The sequence below is a fragment of the Labeo rohita genome, chromosome 2, assembly GCF_022985175.1.
Source record: "Labeo rohita strain BAU-BD-2019 chromosome 2, IGBB_LRoh.1.0, whole genome shotgun sequence".
NCBI classification, from domain to species: domain Eukaryota; kingdom Metazoa; phylum Chordata; class Actinopteri; order Cypriniformes; family Cyprinidae; genus Labeo; species Labeo rohita.
This window is the reverse complement of record NC_066870.1, coordinates 27,951,720-27,968,648: the sequence shown is the minus strand read 5'-3', so window position 1 is coordinate 27,968,648 and position 16,929 is coordinate 27,951,720. Positions and strand designations below refer to the sequence as shown.

Below are 16,929 nucleotides of genomic sequence, written 5' to 3'. Positions count from 1 at the left end.
CCCGGTCTATTTCCTACAGGGCTCGATCACAGAGTTCAGATGACGTAATTACATGGCGTGATATTGCATCCAAGTTTGCGATGATGGCTCGAAACTCTAGAGGCGGAGAAACTGTTTCCATAACAGAGAAGAATAAAGAATTCACAAGTAATCGGATTAAGATGCCCGTGTTAAATGAGGGTTTCTTTTAGATAAAAAGCATTTGTTCGCAGAGTAGCAATACTATCAGAACAAACTCACTCATCAGTGGAGTGTCTCAAAATGACCGCTGATTACAACGGCTACTGGAAAATGATCTCCAACGAGAACTTTGAAGAGTACCTGAAAGCTCTGGGTGAGTTTTGTGACTCATTTAAATTGTTAAGTTATTAAACTATCTAGTATTTCTCACTTACGGGTCACACAGGGGTCAAAACTTACCGAGGACGATAAACGTATTATTTTTAATAAAATAAATGTACAATATTTAAATATACTGTACTATGTTTTAATGTTTATTCTTTAAAATGATCTATTTTGAAGGGGTACTAAAAAATTATTTATTTGTATCTAAACTATTTTTTTATTAACATTCGCTCTTCTATAGTGTCATCCATAGATCATGATAATAACAGTCCATAAATATCGTATACTATTTGAACTGAACTGAGCTAGATGATGACATCATTGAATCCAATGAACTGCCTTTACCTGAAAAATTGAGTGTTTACTGTTGCCCTTTTGCATTACTGATGCACTATTTCCTATTTAATACTGTACAGCCGCTTTGTCACAATTCTGTATTGTTAAAAGCGGTATATAAATAACGATGACTTGACTTTGATTTGACTCTAAACGAATATTAGAAAACAACGAAGTTTAAAACAGAGCAAAGGTAAAAGATAAGTGCCATCTGCTGGGAGAAATATGTAATACAATGTATAACCACTAGACGCATATGTAACTGAGGCCAGTGGTAGGTGCTATGTAGGTAAACCCTGCTACACATATATCCAATATATAAAATATACTTTAAAATGTTCTTTATGGTCAGAACATGACAAACACTTCATGTTTTCTGAATTCTTCACACTATTTCCAGCCATTTTTCCTTAACAAAATAAATATCTTAATGGAAAAGTAATTTCTTAGTTTTAATGAGTAATATTGTTTCATATCAAGAAACAGGTTTGTGATACCTGATAATATTAATAATATAAAACTTTTGTCTCTTAGAAATACACATTTGATAGCTTGAGTTAGGATGCAGATGCAGATTTACACTACCGTTCAAAAGTTTGGGGTCAGTAAGACTTGTAATAGTCTTTAAAGAAGTCTCTTATGCTCATCAAGGCTGCATTTATTTGATTAAAAATATAGAAAAAAAAAACAGTAATATTGCAAAATGTTTTTACAATATAAAATAACGTTTTTTATTTTAACATACTTTAAAATAGAATTTATTCCTGTGATGAAAAGCTGAATTTTTATCAGCTGTTACTCCAGTCTTAAGTGTTACATGATCCTTCAGAAATCATTCTAATATGCGGATTTATTATTAGAATGATCAATGTTGGATAATATCAACAGTTGTGCTGCCAAATATTTTTTGGAACCTGTGATTTTTTTTTTTTTTTTTTTTTTTTTTCAGGATTCTTTCATGAATAACAAGTTTAAAAAGTACAGTGTTTATTCAAAATATAAATATTTTATAACAATGTAAATTATTTATTATTAACTTTTAATAAACCTTTAATTATTAACTTAATACATCCTTGGTGAATAAAAGTATTAATTTCTTAAAAAAAAAAAAAAAGAAACAATAAAAATGTACTGACCCCAAACTTTTGAACGGTAGTGTATGTTCATGATCAAAATCAGTAATATTTGTAAAAAATTGTAGCAACCTCATTTTTATATGGTGAAATTTAATTATTCTGATTGTTTGAGTTTGAGGGGGTTTTTTTATTAAACATTCGCTCTTCCATATGTCATCCACAGATCATGATAATAACAGTTAAAACCACAAATATAGCGTCTCACCATGGTAAAAATGTAATATGGTTCCTCGGTATTTGTATGAAAAACAGTAGTACATTTAGTATAAACGCATAAACGCTAAATCACAAAAAATACTGTAATTATATTCCGTTAGCCTACTCCTTCGATACATTTAATATGTCTACATTAATAATATAATAAAATTCAACACAAATATACCCACATTTCTGACACAATACCACTATTAGTGCTACTATCGTAAATCTATGGTACCTGTATCTGACTGTATTGTTGTGCCCAGTGGGCCTCATTTATAAAACGAATGTACGACAGAAAATTGGGCTTACGGTAGTTTCTACGCAAAACTTGGAATTTATCAGTATGGACGATCAAATCTCACATCAGGTCTAAACTCGTGCACGCAAGTGTTTGCGTTAGCATGAATTTTCGTGCAGCATAGAGAATTTCGGAGAATTGTATATATAGCCTACATCATAGATAATAGTTTTTTAATGCCTAAATATTTATTTATTTATTTATTTATTTTTGCATTTCAACAACATCATGGATAATAGTTTAGCAACCAAATGTTACATGGCAAAAAATGGAAACATTGGATGTCAATGAGAGATCGAGCCCAGTGCCGTTTAGTTTCGCTTTACTTATTCATTCATTTTAGCACGACGTTTGTATTCTGTTTTCAATAGCCAAATTTGTGTTTTACTTTATACTTTCATATAAAATTTTGTGGCTAACGTTACTAATTTTTCATTCTTGTTCTGTAATACCGTTAAATTTAAAGTTTTAGTGGATTAAGAAGGCTATAATGTTTATAAAACAATACATACTGTATAAATTAATGCTACTGTCTGCAAATATAAGGTTAAAGGGTGTTTTTAGAGTAAGATCAATTTCTCTTTCATGAGTTTACTTCCTCTTTTTGGCCGGGTTTCGTTTCTCCGTGTCCTATAGGGGCAAGGCTTAATCGGTGTGGGCGTGATATGTATATAACGATTGTTTTTAGCCGCCACATTTATCTCACCTACGATCATTCGTAGGACGGGATTGGCGGCATACGAATGTTTCATGAATCACACGTGAACTCTGTCATAAATTTGTGCGCACTGATTCGTGCTCGTTTCTACGTTCGATTGATAAATTAGGCCCAGTGTTTCTCCTGTTTGTCAGCGCTGTTTCATCTGGCTATAAAACGGGTCATTTGTGTTCTTCACTGAATTGAAGCGCTTCACACTTGCGCTTTAGTGACTGAAACTCATCATCAGCGACGCATCTGCTCTAGTAAGTTCGCGCCATGTGGCCGTTTGAACTTTGATCCGAGCGATACATGCTCAAAGTGGCGCTCTTTGACTTTAGCGCTCTTTTGTTCCGCCTTTGTCGCATAAACATTATATCTAACATTTATCAAACCTTCGTTATCGTTTATCGAGGAAATTCATATTGCGCAGTTATTATCGTTATCAATTTATCGCCCAGCCCTACTTTACCACCAATTAACTTTAGTTTGTCAAATTATTGCACCATTTCCTGCTTACGAAGTCCTTCTCTATATTATTTAGCAGCTTCCACACATTTTTTCTGTGATTTAGACAGTATAAATTAGCAAAACAACATATTCAGTAGTACATTAACCGTGCAGTCCATGCTGTTGTTTACATCTGAGTATCTCCAATATGGCCGTGCATCGGGGTAACTGACCAAATTGTGATGTAAGTGTAGACCCTTTATTATATTAATTATTAACACACTGTTTGTAGTTAACAAACAGTTTTACTGTTTACTGCACATTGCTATTCTTCTCGTTATTTCCCTAGCGGTTAATTAACAGGAAATCTCGCCTATAGGCTTAAGGGCAGAAAGGGCACAATATTTTGACAAACTAAAGTGCATGGTGCATGTCTCAACATGGTGTTAAAGTACCATTTTATTTTCACCTGTAACCATCACTGTACTATATTGCTGGAGTACTGTTTTAAAAGGATATCCTGGGAAATTCTCATTTTTACATGAGGCTATAATTTTCTTTTAGATGTAAATGTGGCTATTAGAAAGATTGCCACCCTGCTGAAGCCAGATAAAGACATCACTCAGAATGGCGATCACTTCATCATAAAGACTCTCAGCACCTTCAGGAACTACAACATGGACTTTGTGGTTGGTGAAGAGTTTGAGGAAGATCTGAGTGGAGTGGATGACAGGAAATGTATGGTGAGCAAACTTTCAAGACAAACACTTTGAGGCTTGAGAGCTTAAAAGCATAGTTTTTTTTTTTTTTTTAATCTTTTTATTATAAAGTACTACTCAAAAAGCTTTAATGCTATTTATTAAACCTTGCTTTATGGCTCAGTATGAACTTGCAGGATTACATGTTTGATTCTCCCTCAAATGTGAATGCTTTGCAAGGACATTAATAGTTTTCTTAAGATTCATTGAGAATTTTTAAGATTTTTCTTACCTTCAAGAGGCAAGTTTAAATAAATAGGATTGCATGGTTTATTATACTTATTTTCACAAGAAGTTTATAACATTCCAGGATCAGTCTGAGTCATGTGATTTTTGTAATAATTCTCTTATAGGGTTGCCATTTGTATAATTTCATCGCCCTTGAAAATCACTAACTGTGCATGTCATTTACAGTTCACAATCTCAACTAATGAGAAAAGGGGAAAGTGTGAAATGAGAGCAATAATTGACTCTTTAATCTAATAACAAGCGTTACTCTCTCCCCTTTCATTTTCCTCTTACTTTTCCTGTCATTTGGAGAAACTTCTTGTATCTAAGACCTGATTGCAGAGATACCGAGATAATCATCAGTTTTTTGCTTAACCCGTAAAGCCGCTTTTTCACTATCTCTGACAAACAACTGACCGGAAATCATTCGTTTACAACGGAGAGTAGTATGGAAGCTGCATACCGTTCTGATTAAATATGCAGATATATAATTATCAATTACAACTAGAGTTTCAGAAGTGTTGCAATATTTGATCTTTTGAAGTTAGATTGTATGTGACTTCTCAGTTGGATGTGATGTATTCTAATCAAAACTAGTATGAGATGAGATTTGCCAGTATTTTTGCACTAGAACTTATTTTTAAACACTAAAATACACTTTAAAATACACTGTGAAATGTCCAAGTGTGTCATTGGAGATATTGGAAAGGCAGCTTGTAGTCCAGCAGTCATACAAGGGTTTTTAATAATTATTGTTAAAATATATATTTTTTTAATTAGCTAATTATTATTATTATTATTTTTAATTATTATTATTATTGGTATTTTCAGTTTGGGGTGGGGTGGGGGGTGCCTGTGCTTTTGTCATTTTTATTCGTTTTTAATTTTTTAATATTACTAAATAGTATTTTTTTTTTTAGTTTAATGTTTTAGTTTAATTTCAGTTAGTTGCCAAGAAAACATTTCAAAATTTTGCCTGTGCTTTTGTCATTTTTATTAGTATTAGTCTCTTTATTATTAGTAATCTTTTTTTGTTGTTTTTAATCTAATAATAGGAATTCTGTTATGTGCTTTTTTTCATTTTTATTAGTTTTCATTTAATTTTTGTCCATTATTAGTAATCAATTTATGTTTATTGTTTTATTTTTCTAAATAGAAGTTTAATTTATTTTTTTATTTCAGTTTTAGTTTGTTTTCAGTTAGTTGTCAAGAAAACATTTTAAAATTTTAATTTAGTTTTCATTTTTAATTTCAGTTTGTGTTTTTAGGAATTCTGTTATGTGCTTTTGTCATTTTTGTTTATTTTTTTTTTTTTTTTTTTTCATTATTAGTAATCATTTTTTAAAAATATTTCTAAATAGAATTTTGTTTTTCTTCAGTTTTTGTTTTATTTTAGTTATTTGCCAATGCCACATAAAAAAAACTTTTATTCAGTTTAAATTTTCATCAAATATTTATAATTTGTTTAAGCTTTATTAAAAATATGTTTTATGTTTATATTTATACTTTAAGTTTATCATAACAACTCAGCAAAGTGTCAGTTATGTTGCAATAGATGTGTCTCCTCTCTAAAACTGTCCGTTGTTCAAGTTCACTGTCTGATATAATGCAAAAAAAGGCCTGTGAAGTTTTTTCTTGAGTTGCTATAAATAAGAACACTTGAAACGCAGTATTCAAGATGTTGTGACCCGGTTTGCCCTGAACAAAAATCACTCACCTCATTCAGTCCTAACAATGCCCAGCAATGTGTTTTTCATTCCTCCCACTCAAATCTGCCAGAGGAAGAAGCATTTTCAACATGCTTCTTTTTGTGCAGCATATAATTGCAGTGGAAACACATTTATTGCGGGTCAATTTTAATTTTCTTTTTGTGTCAATAAAGTATAGATGTGCTCTCCTCTTCCACTGCTCTTGTGAAATCTTTTCTGCTTCCCTCTTTCTTTGTAGTTCTATCTCAGCTCCATTTTTTCTGTATACAGTATATGTTAAAAATAAATCTCTGCTCTGCATTATAGACCACTATCACCTGGGATGGAGATAAACTGGTATGTGTGCAGAAAGGAGAGATTGAGGGGAGGGGCTGGACCCACTGGATTGAGAGAGATGAACTTCATCTGGTAGGCCAGTTCTCATGCATTTCATTTGTAATGTGGTACTCCCTACCAGGTATGATTGTTTTGCATAGAGCTGCTACATATCAAAAATAGCCTAAAGCGTATTCAATACGCCATCTGAAAAATTGTTTGGGCTAGGAGGTACACAGCAGATGGTGGGGTAGGGCTATTCTCAAATCACAAAACTTTCATCCCTGTGATGATATAGCTGACCTGTGATGATAACGCTGACAGATTGATTGCTTTAATACATTTGAACTTGGTTTAAATAATTCTAATGGGCGTCAAACACCATCATTACGATTTGATAGGATTTTTAAATGAAGTTGACTGGAATATGATGGGTGGAGGTAATAACAACAGATGTTAGGCTTCAGCTGCGCGTTTGATCATGCATAATAAACTGACTGCATTGCCGTAGCATTACCAAAGAACTGGACGTTGCTGACACCAGCTGGTTGAAAGTTATGTACATTCTAGTGTTGTGTTGAACAAGACCACTGTTAGAGAACATTTACCATGTTAACTCCTAAAGTGCTCCTATTATGCCACTTTAAAGGTTGCTAATATTGTTTTGAGTCTCCTAAAACAGGTTTACATGTATGCAAGGTCAAAAAAAACACTTTAGCTTTCTCCAAAAATAGATTTAATTTGACCTAATTTCGAAATGATTCGTCAACGACTTGTGTGAAGCAGTTCGAAGAATCAGTCTCTCTAAACCCCTCCTTTCCTTGAGCCCTCACTGCTGTGATTGGTCAGATGGTGCAGTCCTTTATGATTGGTCTACCGCATACAGCGCGTGTCGGAAAACGAAACGCCCATTGCCATAACTGAATGACAGCCCTGGAGACTTGTCAATACATAGAAAAGATGGCATTGATTTTACCTTACCAATTCGAGCTGGAGTCTGACTATGAAACGGCTTGAAGTGGCTGATCGACAAGTTAGCTTATGTAAGCGAACCGGGCACACCTCTATGTTGTAAACTTCAACATTGTATAATGCATTAAGCGGCTTTCACACTGAACACGGAAAGCAGTTCAGCTAACTTGAACTTTAAGCACGCCATTTTGGTCGACACAGAAACAAGCCGTCCTCACGCGGCGCAAGCAATTGAAATGAAAGCGTTTCATAGCGCAGCGCTTCCCGCTTTCAGTGTGAAAGCTGCTTCATGCGTCATCCTTTATCATTACTCCAACTAATGAGACAGACAGTCAAGCTGCATCAATCACAAATTTTTAGACTACAGTGGGCCCACAGCTGAACAACAGAACTACAGAAGCGTGAGTTAGCTGGTATTTTGAACGATCTCTAGAAAATACAATCTTTGTAGATTCATCTTTTGGAAGTGAATATAAAGCAAATTTAGTCTCACAGCATAGGATACAGCGTCTTCTCGATATGACATAAACCACATGGAAATTTTACTGTGTTTGTGGGCAGGCAAGTTGTGTGGGTGGACATTATGCAAATGTATTACTTTGTGACATATAGCCTTAACAGAATAAGATTCGAATTCCTGACGACTCGTTAAGGCGATTGTGAGCCGACTGTTTTTTTTTTTTGATAGACAATAATAATTTATCATGCACTGTCGACTTCACAACTTTACAGATAGTATATGTTCACATACAGCTACATGACACACTGCATGAAAGGTTATATTTGAAAAGGCATAACAGGAGCACTTTAAAAATGTACGTTCCTTATTGGCATTGATGGTTCCCTAAAGAAGCTTTTAGCTTTTTTTTAGCTCTAGGTTTTAGCTTTGTTTTTACCTGTTGTTTTCATACTTGCTGAAGGTAATGACTGAAAAGTAGTTTGACCAATAGCATGCAGGCATTGTACATAATCCACCAATCGTTGTGTGAGAAGGTGGAATCTACAAAGAACGGTCAAAACTAGGGCTGGGCGATATGGCAGAAAATTAAAATCTTGATTTTTTTTTTTTTTTTTTTTTTTTTACACTTTTTAACTAATCAACTTGAAAATGTAACTACAACTTGATTCAAGTAACTTTTTCTTTATTAGACCTCTAGTTAAAGAAAATTCTATTCCAAGTGCTCCACACATGAAGTTGTCAACATGATGTGAATGTTAAACAAATCGCTCATTAAGTATCTTTGTAGAAAAGATGCATGAACTACAACTACATCTTGTACAAACTTGTTTTAAATGTAATATATGTTAACAAATAATACGAGGAAAATGTCAAGGTCTCTGTTAGCACACATACATCACAGAGATGTCTATTTGACGTCTGCATTTACATCTGGAAGACTTATTTTTTAGAGTGTTTGCTCATCTGCAATAATTCTATTGGACGTTTCCTATCAGATGTCAAGTAGACGTCTATTAGATGTATTTAAGATGTTTATGATGTAGAATGTATGTAAAACTGACATCTTACAGACATCTGTCAGACGTTTGTACACAGCACATGCTTTCCAGATCAAATGATCTTTAACAGACATCTTACAGATGTACGTGTTCTATCTGGGGTGGTTTAAATTCAAAATGACATTAAATTATAACACCATTAGACTATTATTAACTATAAATGTTCTGTAAAAACAATGAACAGCAGCTTTCAGCCTGTCACCATGATGCAAACATGAATTATCAGACATAGAGCAGTAGTTCTTCACAGGTTCTTTATTCAATTGCGCTGCTTTTCCATTGTTTTTTCTATGTAAACATGGACGCGTATCTTGCACGCCTCATGAATGGCTTTCTAAAAACGTGGTGTTAAAAGAAGTTCACTTCACTCCACTTCACGACACATCTTTGTCAACACAAAAGTGCATTCTGTGTGAATGGCGCCTAGGGTTATAAGCGCATCACACGTGAGCGGTTGATAACGTGCGCCAACATGTGGTCGGATAATTCTTTTCTCTTTACTGTTATCATTGGCATATTTTCAAATTGTCTAATTCTAATGTTTGGTATTATTTCTATTCAAAATCGCGATTTCTTGATTTCTAAAAAATAAAATCGAGGCAAAACTATAAATTCGAATTAATCAATAAAATCAGAAAAATTTCCCAGCCCTATATAACACATAAGGACTGTAGAGAGAACATCAATAGTAAAACAAAGCCAAAAGCCAATTTAGAAATCCCAGTTAGGACGTGTCTGGGACAAAAAGGACTACCATAGAGTAAATGACGACAAATTTTTCATAACTATCCCTTTAAAGGGATACTCGTTATTGCTTCATTCATGTTCGGAACACAAATTAAGATTTTTTTGACGAAATCTGAGAGATTTCTGACCCTTTATGGCTATTTTAACATTGTCTTTACTACCTTTCTGGACCTTGAACTTGTAGATTAACGCTCTCAGATTTCATCAAAAATATCTTAATTTGTGTTCTGAAGATGAACAAAGGTTTTACAGGTTTGAAACGACATGAGGGTGAGTAATTAATGACAGAATTTACATGTTTGGGTGAACTGTCTCTTTAAGCATGTCTTCTTTGTATGCAGGAGCTGAGAGCCGCTGGGATTGTGAGTAAACAGGTCTTCAAAAAGTCTACCGACTAAACACCTGCAAGAGATCCAGGAAAATCCAACACTTTAAAGTACATAAACTCAAACCACATCTTCCTACACCTATCCGTCTGTGTGCACCTTCATCTCTGCTATTGTGAAAAGCAGACAAACACCATCTGTGATAGTCTGTCACAATCTATAAATGCTTGTTTGTTCCGATCCTCACAGAGGAACGTCTCAAGCGACTTTCCTTCATAGGTGCGATGTTTGTCATTTAGATGTTATTTACATTAGTAGTAGAGAACACTGGGATAAGCTGCTCTGTAAGTGAACCATCAAACAACAGGTGCGTCAGGATATTGTCTTGGACACAACGAGAAGATTCCTCGGATTGGGAGCTTCTGTGTACACAAAAGTAATTAGGCTCCAGAGAGGATGTGCAGAAGGAAAAATGATGTGACGAGTCTGAGTGCCGCCCAGCTGCTGTCGCTCTGATTGAAGAGCCTGTCAGTCTCTTGGGTTCTGAGCATGGCAGGGTTTTGCTTTCCTTCCCATCATGCCTCTGTGACTGTGCACACAAAAGAATACATAAATCAGTGAAATAAAGAGAAACGCATTGCGTTCTGCTGTTTATATGTGTCGTAATGTGTCTGTTTGAACGTTCTATCAACACACTAGTTTTATGAAGGCATACCAGCAGGAATGTAAATTAAATATTGCTGCCGTTTTTGTAAATACTTTGGAAAATTCAGGTTGGCATGTTCACTTTTCATTATTGCTGAGATATGCTTCAGCGCTTCTGAAGTATTACATGAATATTAAGAAGTGAACTAAGCAGCACCCATACACCCACTTAACAAGAGAACGAAAGGCACATAATTGGCAGTGTGTTGATAACCATAGAGCACCGTCTAGTAAAATCGGTGCAACCGTTCATTTTCCATATTTGGCCCAGAGTCTATCAACGGCTTCCTGCCAGGTGTTCCTTTCAGTGAAAAATGTCCTGCCCCACATTGGCAGCCCATTCACCGTCCACTTCCTATTTTCCATGCTAATGGCTCCAAATATATTTTTTTGGGTCTTCATTTACTCTAAGGAATAATTCAGCCAAAAATGAAAATTTGCTGAAACTTTACTCGCCCTCAGGCTGTCCAAGATGTAGATTACATCACTTGTTCACCAATGGGTCCTCTGCAGTGAATGGGTGCTGTTGTGGTACTCTCGTGAAAGCACATCCACAAGTGACAGTAGAGATGAAAATGTGGAATGAAGTCGTTATTTTTATTTTCTTTGTGCAAAAAAAAGTATTCTCGTGGCTTCGTAAAATTACAGTTGAACCACTGATGTTACATGGACTACTTTGTCAATCATCTTGGTACTTTTCTGGGCCTTGAATGTGGTAGTACACTTGCTGTCTATGGGAGGGTCAGAGGGTTTTAGGACTTCAAAAATATCTTAAATTATGTTCTGAAGATGAACAAAGGTCTTACGGGTTTGGAACAACATGAGGGTAATTAATAAAATTATCATTTTTGGGTGAACTACCCCTTTAACATTGTGTGAAGCAAAAAGCTGCAAAAATGCTTGTAAGAAACCAATGAATTATTAAGATATTAAGATTAAGAAGATATTAAGACTGCTACTTACTGCTAAAAATGCTAAAATGTCCTCTATCCATAATATAGCTTTCTCAATTGAACATTTGGTCTTGTCTGAATCAGCAGAGAAATATGCACAGAGCAAGCAGTACAAGCCAAAACTGTTCTAAACAAATATCTGGGTGGATTTTGATGTGAGAAGACAACTGAAAGAAGCATTATTATAGATTATTGACTCATATTTTGTCCAGAAGCGACGGTTTATAATTAATGATGAACATTATTGATGAACTTGAGTTATTTGGATTCCTTACAATGATTTTATCAGCTGTCTGGACTCTCATTCTGACAGCACCCATTCACTGCAGAGGATCCATTGGTAAGCAAGTGATGTAATGCTAAATTTCTACATTTTTCAGAATCTATTCTGATGAACAAACAAGCTCATATAAATCATGGATGGCCTGAGGGTGAGTACATTTTCAACAAATTTTCATTTTTTGGGGTGAACTATTCTTTTAACATAATGGTCTGTTTGTACTTGTGTATCTCTTCTGGACTAAAATGCACAAAAGTTGACCTGATCTTATGACGAAAAAGTACCTGTGGGAAATTTTTCACTAGATGCTAAATATGCACCAATAAATATCACTGCAGTTCCCAATAGAAACTGGTAAAACAGCAAGCACTTGTAATTATTTTCGTACCATTTTATGATTACAACTCCATATGTTTTTCGCTTTCCGAACATAACAAGCCAGCCAGCTCAGTAGCTCAGCCGGCATGGAAATGGACTTAGGATGTGGAATTCTTGGGTATGAATCCTGTGAAAAAACATGACTCATGATGAAAGATGTGAGATCGAAAAACAAGATAAAATGGCATGCTCGCGATTGCGTTTTTACGTCACATTCACTTTTGTTCATACTGTAAGGTAGGTTTAGGTGAAGTGTAGGTGTGTTTTAAAATGTCACGGAGCATTAGAGTTATAGCGCCACTCAACATACATTTCAAGTCAGAACTGAGGTGGCATGTACCATATGTATGTTCATCTGTTCCGGAGATAAAAAAATTGAATAATCTTTTAACGCACTTAGTGTTGCCAAGTCCACGGTTTACTGTAACTGTTGGCACGGGTTGTTTTTCATGTCTGCGGGTTGAAGCAACCCCAATAACATTATATTTAGCCCCTGGAACATGAAGTGTACCAGGGTAACCCCACCAAAAAAATGTATTTTACCCCCACAGAATGCGATTTTTACTGGGGGCCCCCCTCGAAATGCCATTGGGCTACATATGGGCTAGTTCTGAGTAGTGGGTTTTGTTGTGAAAACCTGGCAACACTGCACTCCATGGACATTTTACATTGAATATGTCACAAAACGTATATGGTGGTAGGTATTTCGCATCTTGCGAAAAAGTTCCCACAGGTACGTTTTCATCATGAGATCATGTTGCAAAATGAACATGTTTAGCAAAGGTGGACAAGGTCCAATCTGCAAGTACTGCATTTGAAGAAACATTTTATCTAGCTAAAAAAGCATAGAGGCCTAGGAATTTTAACAGACAAATAGCCTTAAAGAACAGTTCTGCAACAATAATGTTCACAGAAGCTTGTATTGTATTAATAACCTGCTCTTTGTTCAGCACACTTTGAACTTTTAAACCTGCGGCAGATCGTACAAGCAAAAAAATACATTTAATACGATTCTGCATTTATCAACACATCTGAATAAAATGTTCTATGCTTAGCTGTAATCCCTTGTACCTTCAGAGGAGATTAACCATTGCAAAACTCTTATTCTGAGGTCCAAATTCACTTGGATGTATAGTCATCTTCATGGGAGGGAGATGGAGTTTCTCTTTTAACAAGGACACTACTAAACCTGATGATGAACTTATCATTACTAATTGGATATGTGACTTGTAATGTGGGGCTTTATGCAGACATTCTGCTGCACTGAATCTCCTCAAATGTTCTCTGGTGTCAAAGAAACCTCACACTCTAATTCAAAACGCCAGCTGATTACAACAACTATTGGAAAATGATCTCAATTTAGAATTCTAATGAGTACCTGAAAGCTCTTGGTGAGTCAATTACCAGTTCAAAAAGCGGAGAATCTTCTGTAGGCTTAATTAACATTATCATCACGCTGCACTATAAAACCTTTGGAACATAATTACATTACTGAGTAGGGCTGCATAATCCTACTAATTATTAATTAAATTAAAGAGTAACAGACATTTTATCATTCTTATAATTAAATTTCACTCAGTTGATGTATATACACACATAGTGAATTTATATACATGTACATACAGTACATTGTTAAAAGTACTGCATATATGCATGCGAATATGTCATACTGTCTATTTGTTTTCAAACAGTCTCTGAAATGTAAACACAAAAGTAACACACTCTGAGTTAAGTAATCTTATTTTGCTTTTGGCTCTGGTTCCTGGCAGGAACAAATGTTGCTATTAGGAAAACTGCCATCAGCAGATGCAATAGCATCTCTGAGAATGGAGAATAGAGATCACTTCATCAATGAGACAGTCAGCATTGATGGCATGACATTGAATTGTGATTTGCCTAGAGTTTGAGGTGATGATGAAAGCATTTTTAGTACCTATTTCTTATTTATTTTCATTTAAATATATAGTAACTTTTATGTAAGATTCATTTCTTACTGTTGTTATGCTATGGCAATTAGTAGAGGCATCAAATCATACATTTATTAACCATATGAACAGCAGTAAAGGTGTACACTACCATTCTGTGTCTGCAGTGATATACTCTGCATAATTATAATGAAAATACTAATCATCATAATCACAGGCCTTAGGCTTCATCATTGTCAACATTATTGCACAGACAAGATTACCAAGACATGTTAAAAAGATAACAGCAGATGGTTGCTGTTATTTACTTTTGTATTGTTTATCACTTGTTGTAGGAGCAGAGCTTCTGGCATAATAGAAACAAGGTCTTTAAGAAATCCTATACATAGACGTTTATAATACCTGGTGAAAGCATTCTTATTCATCTCAATGGTATTAAAAATAATATTTTTATATATATCTAGATTAAAAAATATGCTGAACCGGGTCAAACCCGACCAAAATTTAGAACGTTTGACCTGTGGTACTACTGGATGTGTAACAGAACAATAAATTTAGACCTGCCTTCATTTCTTTAGCACAGCACCTGTTAAAGGAGCAGTTCAATTCTAGAACAAAAATTTACAGATAATATTCTCACCCCCTTGTCGTCCAAGATGTTCATGTCTTTTTTTTTTCGGTCGTAAAGAAATTATGTTTTTTGAGCAAAACATTTCAGGATATCTCTTCATATAGCTGACATATACGTCTGCAAGATGTCTGTTAAAGATCTCTTGATCTGGAAAGCATCTGCTGTGTACAAACGTCTGGCAGACATCTGTAAGATGTCTGTTTTACATACATTCTAAATCATATACATCTTAAAGACATCTAATAGACGTCTATTTGACATCTGATAGGAAACCAATAGACGTATTGCAGATGAGCAAACTGCGTCTTGCAGATGTCATGCAGATGTTTTGCAGATGTAAATCAGACGTCAGATAGACGTCTCCGAGATGTATGTGTGCTATCAGGGGTATAGTTTAAATGCCACTTTAAAAGGCTCTAAACAATCACAGCCTAGGAAGACAGGTCTTATCTAGCGAAACGATTGGTTATTTTCTAAAATAAATTACAATTTACATACTTTTTAACCTCAAATGCTCGTCTTGTCTAGGTCTGCGTGAACTCTGTGTTTTTTTCTTTTTGGTTCAATACAATTAGAGTATGTCGAAAAATTCCCATCTCATTTTCTCCTCCAACTTCAAAATCATCCTACATTGCTGTTTTACCTTTTTTTGTAAAGGGCGTTTGACGTTCTTTGCATGTTCACTTTGTATAAACTGGGTCGGTATTTCTGCAGCGATGTACACTGTAAAAAAACAAAAAACACAATTTGTTGAGTCAGCTTAAAATTCAAGTTCAGTCAACTCAAATAAGTTTAGTCAACTTTAAATGTTAAGTTGTACTAAGTAACAACTTAGATATTTGTGTTTGTTAAACGTAAAAGCTGGGTAAGTAACCCAGCTGCCTTAAAAATTTAAGTTGTCACTTAGCATAACTTAACATTTCAAGTTAAATAAACCTTTTTTGGAGTTGACTGAACTTAAAATTTTAAGGCAGCCAGGTAACAAATTTTAAGTTGACTCAACAATTGTTTTTTAACAGTGTAGGACGATTTTGAAGTTGGAGGAGAAAATAAGAAGGGAGTTTTTCCACATACCCTAACTATTTGAACTAGAAAAAAATGCAGAACAAGATAAGACAAGCATTTGAGGTATGTAATTTATTTGAGAAAATAACTGATCGTTTTATTAGATAAGAACAATCTTCCTCGGCTTGGATTGTTTAAAGCCTTGTAAAGCTGCATTTAAACTATATCCCTGATAGCACACGTACATCTCGGAGACACCTACTTGATGTCTGCATTTACATCTGCAAGATGGTTAAAAAGTAAATAAATTGCTATTTTTTTTACACTGTAAAATAAAAAAAGTGAAATGAAATGTTAAGTTTTACTACATTAAAAAGATATTTGAGTTGAGTAAACTTAAAATTTTAAGGCAGCATGAACACTTACTTTTTTAAACTGAAACAACTTTTTTTAAAGTTTTTTTTACAAGTTGTTTTTTACAGTGTAGAAAATAACCGATCATTTCACTAGATAAGACCCTTCTTTCTCGGCTGGGATCGTTTAGAGCCCTTTTGAAGCTGCATTTAAACTGCATTTTGGAAGTTCAAACTCGCAGGCACCATAGAAGTCCACTATATGGAGAGAAATCCAGAAATGTTTTCCTCAGAAAACATAATTTCTTTACGACTGAAGAAAGAAAGACGTGAACATCTCAGATGACAAGGGGGTGAGTACATTATCTGTAAATTTTTGTTCTGGAAGTGAACTACTTTAAACTAGGTCTGTTCATCTATAGAATGAAAAGATAAACTGAAAACATCATATAAATATGGTAAAGAAACTGTTAAAAAATGACACAGCATATGCATATGACTATTAGTTGCAGAATATTTTGAATCTAGAATCTACCCTACCTAGAGGAAGGCAATTTAAAAAGTAAAAAAGTAGGTGCGTGTAAAAAGAAAACTGGGTTAGGTGTATCTGACTCCTTATATGAAAAGCAAGGAGAGCACAGACAAGAAGAAAAATGATGAATG

General features: G+C 34.7%; 1 protein-coding gene across 1 annotated transcript; it reads left to right on the top strand.

The window, feature by feature from the left end:
* The first annotated feature begins 52 nt into the window (after nt 1–52).
* On the top strand, nt 53–10,688 carry rbp1.1 (retinol binding protein 1, cellular, tandem duplicate 1). The gene is made up of 4 exons (XM_051131258.1): nt 53–334; nt 4,028–4,206; nt 6,465–6,566; nt 10,052–10,688. The coding sequence occupies exons 1-4, from the start codon at nt 262–264 to the stop codon at nt 10,106–10,108; spliced, it is 411 nt and encodes a 136-aa protein (XP_050987215.1). The 5' UTR covers nt 53–261; the 3' UTR covers nt 10,109–10,688.
* Nucleotides 10,689–16,929: the final 6,241 nt, after the last annotated feature.

Bases quoted from the DNA above. Each gene is read 5' to 3' on its own strand.
- rbp1.1 (XM_051131258.1), top strand. From the start codon at position 262: ATGACCGCTGATTACAACGGCTACTGGAAAATGATCTCCAACGAGAAC. The intron at 335-4,027 runs GTGAGTTTTGTG...ATTTTCTTTTAG, and splicing joins AGAGTACCTGAAAGCTCTGG to ATGTAAATGTGGCTATTAGA. The intron at 6,567-10,051 runs GTAGGCCAGTTC...CTTTGTATGCAG, and splicing joins AGAGAGATGAACTTCATCTG to GAGCTGAGAGCCGCTGGGAT.